The sequence below is a fragment of the Phacochoerus africanus genome, chromosome 1 (assembly GCF_016906955.1).
Source record: "Phacochoerus africanus isolate WHEZ1 chromosome 1, ROS_Pafr_v1, whole genome shotgun sequence".
Classification (NCBI taxonomy): domain Eukaryota; kingdom Metazoa; phylum Chordata; class Mammalia; order Artiodactyla; family Suidae; genus Phacochoerus; species Phacochoerus africanus.
Genome location: NC_062544.1, coordinates 16,972,093 through 16,984,150, shown reverse-complemented (window position 1 = coordinate 16,984,150; position 12,058 = coordinate 16,972,093). Strand labels below are relative to the sequence as shown.

General features: G+C 40.4%; 1 protein-coding gene across 1 annotated transcript in view; it reads left to right on the top strand.

The window, feature by feature from the left end:
• Positions 1-3,244, top strand: part of ATP10B (ATPase phospholipid transporting 10B (putative)) — a 129,537-nt gene extending 126,293 nt beyond the window's left edge. Inside the window, exon 22 of the mRNA XM_047782200.1 lies at positions 20-3,244. Within this exon, the coding sequence (XP_047638156.1) occupies positions 20-479 (460 nt within the window). The 3' untranslated portion in view covers positions 480-3,244. The remainder of the gene's footprint in view (positions 1-19) is intronic.
• The last annotated feature ends 8,814 nt before the right edge of the window (positions 3,245-12,058 follow it).

Here is a 12,058-nt window from a genome sequence, read left to right as displayed (position 1 = left end):
TTCTGTTATTTCCCACCAGGTACTTTTTCCTGTCCCTACAAGGGACATATGGGAAGTCTCCGATCTTGAAAGCTCAGAAAATTGATATACTCCCCATGGATAAAAGGGACCTGGAAATCCAGAGTTGGAGAAGCAGCCAGAGGCCTGCCGCTGTCCCTGGAGAGGCCCAGCCCACCCACCGTCCAGGGCCGCCTGCCCCAGGACAGGGCTTCAGAGCCAGCACCCCAAAGAGCTCGAACCCTACCAAGCGGAAATACATGGAGGACTGGGTGCTGCCTGAAGAGAGACACAGAGGAGACCATATAAGGGATGACACAGGCTCAGGGGACTCCTGGGCTAAATTCTCATCTGGGGAGCACCTCCTTCTGGAGCCTAGTAGGGTAATGGCATACGGAGCCCACGCAAGTGGTCAGACTAATTTGACCCGGCCCTTCAGCGGAGGCAGCCACCGCCGATCACAGAGTTCACTGACCATATGAGGGGCCTGCCAAGATCTGTACACACTCAAAGGAGGCCACCCGACCACTGGCGTCATTAGCCATAACCCTTCATGGAGCAAAGAATATGCCAGTCTTATTCTCTGCCCCCACCAGTCTTGATGTCCTTGGAGGAAGTGCTGGCCCCAAGGAGTAGGACAAAAAAAGACTGGAAACCAGTTGACCACTAGTTTTCTCTTGCTGCCAGGCAGCACATCTTGCAAAGATAGTTTTTTAATAAGGAGGCTATGTTTCTACTGCATTGATTTTTTTTTAATTTTTTCACTCAGAGAACTTCTTTGGCCTTCTAATTCATTACAGCCTACAACTCAATGCAGTTAGATCATCAGTTTCCAAGATTCTAAGAAGCACATCAACCCAGCCCATATCTCAAGATCTGGAAGGTTCTGGGTTTGTCAAACCATCACTTCACCCTTTGATGCCAAGACTTAAAGTTTCAGAAGAATCCTATATACAACAGTGCTTGATCTTGAGGGTACTGCAGTGATGCTCATGGTGGGGTTCATATCCCTTCCATTCTCAGGGTTGAGTCTTCTCTAAGCCAAAGAAAATCACATCTAAAGATTAAAACTTGATTTGACCTCAGTGCCACAGACACTTCTGAGGGTCATAGGGCCACAGCTAGCATAAGAGGCAGAAAGAACATAGACATGTGAAAGTAAACAGATGTACCTAAAACCCCATGCTCCAGCTAGAAGGACACGTGCCCCCCACAGTCTGGGGAATCTACCAAGAGGACATGGGCAGCACTGTATTTTAAAGATATTTATTTTATTTATTTTTAAATAAAATTAAAATATTCCCCCCATTTTCAAAAGGTTACCCAACACCATTTCACTTTTTTCAAACGCCTATCCTTGGTACCTCTTTTTGCTAACTGAAAGAAATCCAAAGAGAATTTTTGCTTTTACAAAAAAAAAAAGTGAAGAGGGAAGATAGCATTCAGCATTTTTTTTTTGCAGCCATCACAAAGGCAGCCTACACCCCGAGCACTGAGAGATACCACCAAGCTCCTTTCCCAGAACTACACTCATTGTCCCAGAATCAAACTACCATAGGTCTGAACTGTTTCTGATCATCTGTGCTTTATCTCAATTTATCCTATACATCCATCAGCAAGATTTGTCCTGAGGTAATTGCCTCTTTGCTTTATGCTATTTCTGCTCGTGAAAACTATCACAGTAATGCTCTACTTTCACATAGTGGGGGGAAACCTGTACCCATCCTTATTCAGCTCTCATAAAAGGCAAACTCTAAGATCAGATCTTTTCACAGCTGCAACCATAATAGAAGACCCACATTATAGGGCAACTCTGAGCCCAAACAGTGACATCTGAGAGGGTAGAACCCATGTCAAACCCCATTCATTAAGCATATCCCAGAATATTACATGCTTCTGTTGAATTAGGGAGAGTCAGAAGTCTCACTTCACAGGGAAAAGAAGGATTACACAGACTTCTTACCCCTAGAAGTCGTAAATGCCAAAAATGCAGAAGAGCTCAAAACAGTGTTCCAAGAAGCACATCAACCCAGAATTCTATCATCCATCCTTTCATTCCAGTACTTGTCAAGAAAAGTCTTAAAGCCTACCATGGACAAGGATATCCCATCCCTAGTCTTTTAAAATAAGTTAGGGATGACTGCTGAACCCTTGCTCCTTAAGGTGATGCCTATATACCAGGCAAAAGGTACAGGGGTGGGAACAAGTGTGGCACATCACAGCCACCACAAGAATTGATTTATCACTTGAGTAACTTCTCAGCAAAGTTGCCCCAAAAGAGCTCAGCAATCAAGTTGGCACATGTCAGACTAAGCTGCTCCTCTGACCATCTTGCTGGCAAACCTGAACAGAAAGGGTCATTCAGGATATCGTCCTAGAGTCAATATACTGGGTCTCTTTCAGTGACTCTGCCACATTCTGATACCAGCACTGGACACCTGGTGAGTATTCAGAGGAATCCTACATGAAGATTGCAAAAGGAGCAGCAGCTAAACACATGAGGCAAAACAGTAATGATATAAATTGTCTCAAATGAGAGGATTGAGCCAAAGCTAAGATCTCAGGGTCCTTCCTTTCCCCATATGATTCCTGCCCACTCCTGAAAGCCGGATGAGACAGGTAGGATGTTTCAAAAAAAAAGAACAGATTAGGGAGGAGAATACTGGCCTCAGGGGACCGAGCTGTGTTGTTTTTTTTTTCTCTGCCTCCCATTCTCTGGGAGCCAGGAGTGTTGATGCAGGATGCCACACCTGCAAAGTAGGTTAGAACAACCCTACCTCTCAGGCTTTGCATAGAGATCAAGTCAAAACTACATGGGGTTGTTAAAACCCTCTGAAAGCTGTAAAACCCTCAGTCATAACATGGAGATTTTTATTTCAGAGCTAAGAGGAAGCTGAGAAAATATCTGACTCCTGTACCTAAATGCCTAACCACACCCAACATTCTGATGCTGCTCTTTCTTATATGACCAGCCATTCCAGTTTTCCTGGGCTTTTCCCAGTTTCAGCATGGAAAGCCCCACATTCTGGGAAATTCCTGAGCTAATTGGTCATCTATTCTTGCCCTTCTTTGTAAACCAAACCAACTGTGACCGTCCAAGTGCCATCTTAAGGGAAGAGGCTGTAACAACTGTTTCTCTGTAACAATGCTAATAATTATACTTGATGCATTTTTATACCTCCATGGCCTTTTACAGATTGAAAATGTTCTATCCTTTATTAGAAGGAAAAAATAAAAATGGTCTTCAATCATTGCCTGAAGTTCTGAGTACTCTTATCCAGTTATCTTTATATTATTCCTTTATTCATCTAGTCATCCACCCATCCATCCATTTATCTATCCAATAAACTTCTGTTAAGTCCCTACTAGATTCCTAACAATGTGCTTGGAGTTTTGAGGAGCTCAATCCCTCTGTTAAAGAAGTCCATAGTCTTGCTGGACATAAGGTACCAAGAACATAATCGATCCAACCTAAGAATGTGACACAAACCAAAATGGTTGTATGAATTTGAAGTTTCACACACAGTCCCCTCTCTCTGAAACTCCAACCTGGATGCTCCCCTCTTTCTGGAAGCATGATGCCAACCTCAAACACAATTCCATTCTTCTATTCTTTCACTCATTCAACAAATATCAAATGAGTGCCTGAGGGTACACAACGCTGTGGTGAGCAGCAAGGATAAAAGCCCAGTTCCTGCCCTCAAAGGATTTACAATCTAGAAAAGGAGACAGGCAATACTCAAGGTAATCAATAAAATTATAATGAAGGGAAGCAAGAATGGAGAATGGAGAGAATAGTTCTGTGGGTCATCAAAGAAGCCCTCTCCAACGAGGAGATATTTCAGCAGAGACCCTAACCATGAAAATGAGACAGCATGGAAAGGCCATTCTAGACAGATCTAATTGAGTATGAAAGCCATGAAAAAAGGAAGAGAGTTTGGTATATTCAAAAAAGGGGGGGGAGGTCTAAGAGGAGTATCAGGATGTAAGGCTCATCCACTCCCACAGATACATTGAAAATATATAGAACTATTCACACAGAAAATCTGTGAAAAACTGACTTAAAACCTCAAGATTATGATAGAACAAGAAAAACATTATAAAACCACCTAGGACAAAAGAAAGAAGAACCAGAAAAATTAGTGAAAGGAAATGAGACAGGATCTTCTCTTCCAGGAAGGAGCTAGAAAGAGGAAAACTCCTGCACCTCAGGAAGTTCCCCCACCAGCAATGAGATCAACCAAAAACAGGGAGGAACTCTACTATGGTGTGAAGCATTTAAGGAGGAGACAGTCCTCCACAAATGATCAGTGCTATGGGCAACAAGCAACCACACGCAGATTCCAACAAGTGTTGGGAATAAAACTTTGGCCTTAGAAATAAGACCCTAAAAGGGAGCTGGGGCCACCTACATGGGGAATAAACCAGGGTTGGCCATGAAGAAACATCCTGGAAGGACTAGAGTATAGGGCAACCACAATGGAGAGCATCTAAGCAGAGGCAACCCAGTCAGGCTTAGAGAGTAGACACCATTGTTTGGGGGTGCTGGAAGAAAGGAGTGGGATCCACCACTACAGTCTTGTGACTTATGCCTGTTTTCTCAAACTGCAAGACACTGCCTGCCTCAGCTAGGAAACCACTTGGCTATAGTGGCTGCCTAGCAATGGTTGGGAAGCAGCCATGCCCTTAGGGTACAGATTTCCTGGAGCAGGTGCAGTAACTGCCTGAGGGAATAAAACAAGTTCCCAGTTCCTGCCAGAGGGGGCCCCTGCACTAGTGGAGCCCAACCTGCACCAAAAGAGCTGCCAGCTGTGGCAATGCTCTGCTCCCAAGAGATCAGGGAAAACACAGTTGATTTGGCTCCACCCAGAGAATCTGCAAAGGCTGTGGCCAGCAGGGCAGTGCCAAAAAAATCTGCTGGCAGCAGTGCCCACTTCATGCAAAAGCAACGACCTGCTTGAGCAGGGAAAACACAGGTGTCTGAGCTCCAACCAGAGAGGCAGTGCCCATTCCTGTGAGAGAGCCACTGGAGCCTACTCTCTGCTGATCAGATGCCTTGGCTCCACCCTGAGACTTTACAGAGGTTCATGCCAGCAGAGCAGCATCAGAAAAACTGCTAGCAGCAGCGCCCACTTCCTGCAAGGGCAGTGATCTGCTTGAGCAGGGACAACTCAGGAAAACACAGGCATCTCAGCTCCACCCAAAGAATCAGCAGAGGCACATGCCAGTGCAGCAGCACCCATTCCCATGAGAGGGCCGCCAGTGCCTACTCTCTGAAGAAGCTGTGTGCTGCCCAACCAGTGAAAAGCACAAGATACATCTGCCAGTGGCTCTATGAAGGCTCACATCAGTGGCACTCTTTCCACAACAAGGGAGACAAGGGAGGCCCATTAACCCACATTCCCATCCATGGGGCTACAGACAGCACCTCTACCAGCAGCAAGGCAGGGAGGGGACTACCAGAAACACACATTCTGCAGCTTCAGAGAGAGCCTGCAAGCAATAAGTAGGGAGAATATCACCACCCCTGAGGCTTTAGAGAGAGATCTCTAGAGTGGCCAAGCAAGGAGAGCACCAGAGGAACAGTACCACCTGCTCCTATATCTACATAGAGCAATACCTAGAGCTTTCCAATCAAAGAGCTACATGTGAACCAATACCATTCCTGAGAACTCCAGCACCTGCCTCAACATCTACATACCAACTTGGCCCTGTGGAGGTTCACATCAGTGGCACTCTTTCCACACCAAGGGAGCCAGGGGAGACCCAAGGGGATGATAAACAGAAATGTAAACACTATGAGATGACAAAGAAGCAGCTTTCAGACAAAGGAACAAGACAAAAACACACAAAAACCACTAAATGATGAGGAGATAGGCAAGTTACCTGAAAAAGAATTCAGAGTGATGATAGTAAAAATGACCCAAGACCTTGGAAAAAGAATGGAGACACAGATCGAGAACTTAAAAGAAATGTTTAACCGAGAACTAGAGGATTTTAAGAGCAAAATGAAAAGTGCAATAGCTGAAATGAAAAGTAATCTAGAAGGAACCAATAGCACGTTAACAGAGGCAGAGGAACAAATAACTGAGGTGGAAGACAATGGTGGAAATCACTGTGACAGAAAAGAATCAAGAAAAAAGAGTGAAAAAAAATGGGAAAGTCTAAGAGACATCAGGGACAACATTAAATGTACCAACATTCACATCATAGGGGTTCCAGAAGGAAAAGAGAGAGAAAAAGTGCCAGAGAAAATATTTGAAGAAATTATAATAAAAAATGTCCCAAATATAGGAAAGGGAACACTCACCCAAGTGAAAGAAACACAGAGAATTCCATACAAAATAAACTCCAGAAGAAATAAAGACACATACTAATTAAATTGACAAAAATTAAATTCAAAGAAAAAAATATATTAAGAGCCACAGGGAGAAGCAACAAATCACATATAGGGGAATCCCCATAAGGATAACAGTTGATCTCTCAGGAGAAAATTTATAAGCCAGAAGGGAGTGACAAAATATATTTGAGGTTATGAAGAGAAGGAACCTAGAACAAGAATACTCTACCCAGCAAAGCTCTCATTCAGATTTGATGGAGAGAGAGAGCAAAAGCTTCACAGACAAGCAAAGCTAAGAGAATTCAGAACCTCCAAACCAGCTCTACATCAACTACTAAAGGAACTTCTCTAAGTAGAAAAAGAAAAGCCACAATTAGAAACAAGAATATTAAAAATGAAGAAGCTCAGTGGTAAAGGCAAAGATAATTTAAAAGTAGGAAATCACCCATTGACAAATATGATATCTAAACTAGAAAGCATGAGAGGATGAGAGGATAAATGCAGAACATTGAAAATGCATTTGAAATTAAGGAGACCAGCAAATAATTTTACACATGTATATATGGATATATTGAAATAAGGGCGCCATACATATAAAAAAGAAAAAACAAGCCAAACATAACACTAAACATGGTCAGCAAACCACAAGACAACAAACAGAGGAAGGGAAGAAAAAAGCCCCAAAATAGCAACCCCCCTAAAAAAATTTAAGTAAATGAAAATAAATACATACTTATCCATAATTACAATGAATGTAAATGGATTAAATGCTCCAACTAAAAGAAAAAGACAAGATGAATGGGTTCAAAAGCAAGACATATATATATGCTGTCTACAGGAGGCCCACTTCAATCTAAGGACACATACAGACAAAGTGAGGGGATGGAATAAAATATTACATGCAAATGGAAATTATAGAAAAGCAGGAGTAGCAATACTCATGTCAGACAAAATAGATTTTAAAATAAAGGTCACAAAGAGACAAAGAAAGACATTACATAATGATTAGAGAATCAATACAAGAAGAAATAACAATTTTAAATATATATGTACCCAACATAGGAGCAGAATAATACATAAGGCAACTACTAACAGCCATAAAAGGGGAAAGTGACAGTAACACAATAATAGTGGGGGACTTTTAACACCCCACTTACAGAAATGGACAGATCATCCGGACAGAAAATCAGCAAGGAAACACAGACCTTAAATGATACACTAGAACAAACAGACTTAACTGCTATCTTTAGAACTTTTCACCCCAAAACAGCAGAATATACTTTCTTCTCAAGTGCACATGGAACATTCTTTAGGATAGAACACATCTTGGGCCACAGATCAAGCCTTGATAAATTTTTAAAAATTGAAATTATTTCAAGCATTTTCTTCAATCACAATGCTATGAGACTAAAAATAAGCTATAAGGAAAAAAAAAACAGCAAAAAACACAAACTCTTAGAAGCTAAATAACAGGCTTCTAAACAACTAATGGATCATTGAAGAAATCAAAGAGGAAATTAAAAGATACATAGAGACAAATGACAATGAAGATACAACAATCCAAAACCTATGGGGCACAGACAGCAAAAGCAATTCTGAGAGAGAAGTTTACAGCAATACAATCTTATCTCAGGAAAGAAGGAAGATGCAAATAAACAACCTAACCTTACACATTAAACATGTAGATAGGAAGAACAAAGTCCACAATTAGTAGAAGGAAAGAAATCATAAAGATTAGAACAGAAATTAGTAACATAGAGACAAAAAAAAGCAATTGAGAAGATCAATGAAACCAAAACTTGGTTCTTTGAAAAGATCAACCAAACTGATAAACCATCAGCCAGACTCATCAAGAAAAAAAGGGAGGTGGTTCAAATCAATAAAATTAGAAATGAAAAGGGAGAAGTTACAACTGACATGCAGAAATACAAAGGATCATGAGAGACTATGCCAACTGTATGCCAATAAAATGGACAACCTAGAAGAAATGGACAGATTCTTACAAGGGTACAACCTACCAAGACTGAACTGAAAGAAATAGAAAATATGACTAGATCAATCAAAAGTACTGAAATTGAAAATGTTATTTTAAAACTTCCAAAAAACCAAAATTCCAGACCTGATGGCTTCAGAACTGAGTTCTACCAAACATTCAGAGAAGAGTTAATACCTCCTCTTCCGAAACTTTTCCAGAAAATTGCAGAAGAAGGAACACTCCCAAGTTCATTCTATGAAGCCACCATTTCCCCAATACCAAAACCAAAGATACCCCAAAAAAAGAAAATTATGTGCCAAAATCACTGATGAACAAAAATTCTCAACAAAATATTAGCAAACCACATATAAGTATACATTAAAAAGATCATACGCCATGACCAAATAAGATTTATCCCAGGGATGCAGGATTCTTCAATATCTGCAAGTCTATCAATGTGATACACCACATTGACAAACTGAAAAATAAAAAATATACTATCATCTCAATAGAAAAAGCTTTTCACAAAATTCAACACCCATTCCTGAGAAAAACTGTCCAAAGAGTGGGCACAGAGGGGAACTATCTCACTATAATAAAAGTCATATATGACAAACCCACGGCTAACATCATTCTCAATGATGAAAAATTGAAGGCATTTACACTAAGATCAGGAACAAGACAATGATGTCCTCTTTCACTAATGATATTCAATATAGTCTTGGAAGTCCTAGAAATGGCATTTGGAGAAGAAAAGGAAATAAAAGGAATCCAAATTGGAAAGGAAGCAGTAAAACTATCACTGTTTGCAGATGACATTATTCTATACCTAGAAAATCCTAAAGATGCTACCAGAAAACTATTAGAGCTCATCATTGGTAAAGTCGTAGAATACAAAATTAATACACAGAAATCAATGGCATTTCTATATACTAACAATGAAAGATCAGAAAGAGAAATTAGGGAAACAATCCCACTTACCATTGCATCAAAAAGAATAAAATACCTAGGAATGAACCTACCTAAAGAGACAAAAGACCTGTACTTTGAAAACTATAAGACACTGATGAAAGATATCAAATATGACACAAACAGATGAAAAAAATATACCATGCTCTTGGATTGGAACAATCAATATAGTCAAAATGGCAACACTACCTAAGGCCATCTACAGATTCAATGCAATCTCTAACAAATTACCAATGACACTCTTTATAGAACTAGAACACTCTTTTAAAATATGTATGGAAACACAAAAGACTTCAAATAGCCAAAGCAATATTGTAAAGAAAAACAGAACTGGAGGAATCAGGATCCCAGATTTTAGACTCTACCACAAAGCTATAGTCATCAAAACAGTATGGTGCTGGCACAAAAACAGAAATATAGATCAATGGAACAGGATAGAAAGCCCAGGAATAAACCCAAATACTTATGGTCAATTAATCTATGACAAAGGAGGCAAGAACATACAGTGGAGGAAAGATAGTCTCTTCAATAAATGGTGCTGGGAAAAACTGGACAACTGCATGTAAGAGGATGAAATTACAACATTGTCTAACACCATACACAAAAATAAACTCAAAATGGATTAAAGACCTAAATGCAAGGCCATACACTATACCAACTCCTACAGTAAAACATAGGCAGAATGCTCTTCGACATAAATCACAGCAGGATCTTGTTTGATCCACCTCTAATAAAGACAATAAAGACACAAATAAGCCAATGGGACCTAAGAAATCTCAAAAGCTTCTGCATAGCAAAGTAAACCGTTAAAAAAATGAAACAACAACCCATAAAATGGGAGAATATTTTTGCAAATGACTCAACTGACAAAGGTTTAATCTCCAAAATAAACAAAGAACTCATACAATTCCAGAGCCAAAAAACAAACAATCCAATTGAAAAATGGGCAAAATACCTAAATAAACATTTCACCAAAGAAGACATACGAATGTCCAGCAGGCACATGAAAAACTGCTCAACATCACTAATTATTAGAGAAATGCAAATCAAAACTACAATGAGGTACCACCTCACACCATTTAGAGTGGCCATTATTAACACGTCAACAAATGCTGGAGAGGGTGCGTAGAAAAGGGAACCCTCCTATACTGTTGGTGGGAATGTAAATTGGGACAAACACTGTGGAAGACAGTATGGAAGTACCTCAAAAAACTAAATATGACTACCATATGACCCAGCAATCCCACTCCTGGGCATATATTCAGAAAAAAATTTCATTGAAAAAGACACATGCACCCATATGTTCATTGCAGTGCAATTCACAATAGCCAAGGCATGGAAACAACCTAAATGTCCATCAACAGATGAATGGATCAGGAAGATGTGGTCATATATACAATGGAATACTACTCAGCAATAAAAAAGGACAAAATGATGCCATTTTGAGCAGCATGGATGGAACTAGAGACTCTCATACTGAGTGAAGTAAGTCAGAAAGAGAAAGACAGACACCATATGATATCGCTCATATGTGGAGTCTAAAATATGGCACAAATGATCTATCTACAAAACAGAAAACATCATGGACATGTAGGACAGGCTCATGTTTGCCAGAGGGGAGGGGAAGGGAGTGGGATGAATTGGGAGTCTGGGCTTAGTAGATGAAAACCCTTGTATTTGGAGTGGATAAGCAATGAGATCCTTCTGTATAGCACAGGGAACTATATATCAAATCACTTGTGATGGAAAATGATGGAGAATAATATGAGAAAAAGAATGTGTGTATGTATATATATATATATATGACTGTGTCACTTTGCTGTACATCAGAAATTGACAGGAGTTCCCGTCGTGGTGCAGTGGTTAACGAATCCGACTAGGAACCATGAGGTTGCGGGTTCAGTCCCTGCCCTTGCTCAGTGGGTTAACGATCCGGTGTTGCCATGAGCTGTGGTGTAGGTTGCAGACGCGGCTCGGATCCCGCGTTGCTGTGGCTCTGGCGTAGGCCAGTGACTACAGCTCCGATTTGACCCCTAGCCTGGGAACCTCCATATGCCTCGGGAGCGGCCCAAAGAAATAGCAAAAAAAAGACCGAAAAAAAAAATTGACAGAACACTGCAAATCAATCATAATAAAAATTTTTTAAAAGGGGAGGTAGTGTGACTAGAACCCAATAAGCAAGAGGAAGTGCCCAATGATGATATTAGTAATAACAACTCTATTTGCTTATTTTGTGCTAGGCACTGACATAAATTCACATTATCATGTAAACCTCACAGCAACCCTTCAATATCAGTACAGCAACACCCCCTTATTCTAAGAGATAATGTCCCAAGACCCCCAGTGGATGCCTGAAACCACAGATAGTACCAAGCCCTATATACACTGTTTTGTCCTATACATGAATACCTATGATAAAACTGATAAATTGAGCACAGTAAGAGGATATATAAATTGCTAGGATCACTACATTTGGATTTGGGGGCCATTAGTAAGAAAAATAAGGGTGACCTGGATACAGGCACTGTCATACTGGGACAGTTGATCTGATAAACAAGACTAGAGCACTACTAAGTGAAGAATGGGGGCAGAGTATACATCATGGATACACTGGACAAAAGGATGGTTCATGTCCCCAGAGAAGGCACAAGATTTCCTCAAGCTAATCAAAACAGTATGCAATTTTAAACTTATATATCATTGAGGTTGGAGACAAGATAGCATGAAAATACCAAAATCACAGTTAACTTCAGAAAAACCATTGGCAAAAAAGATTG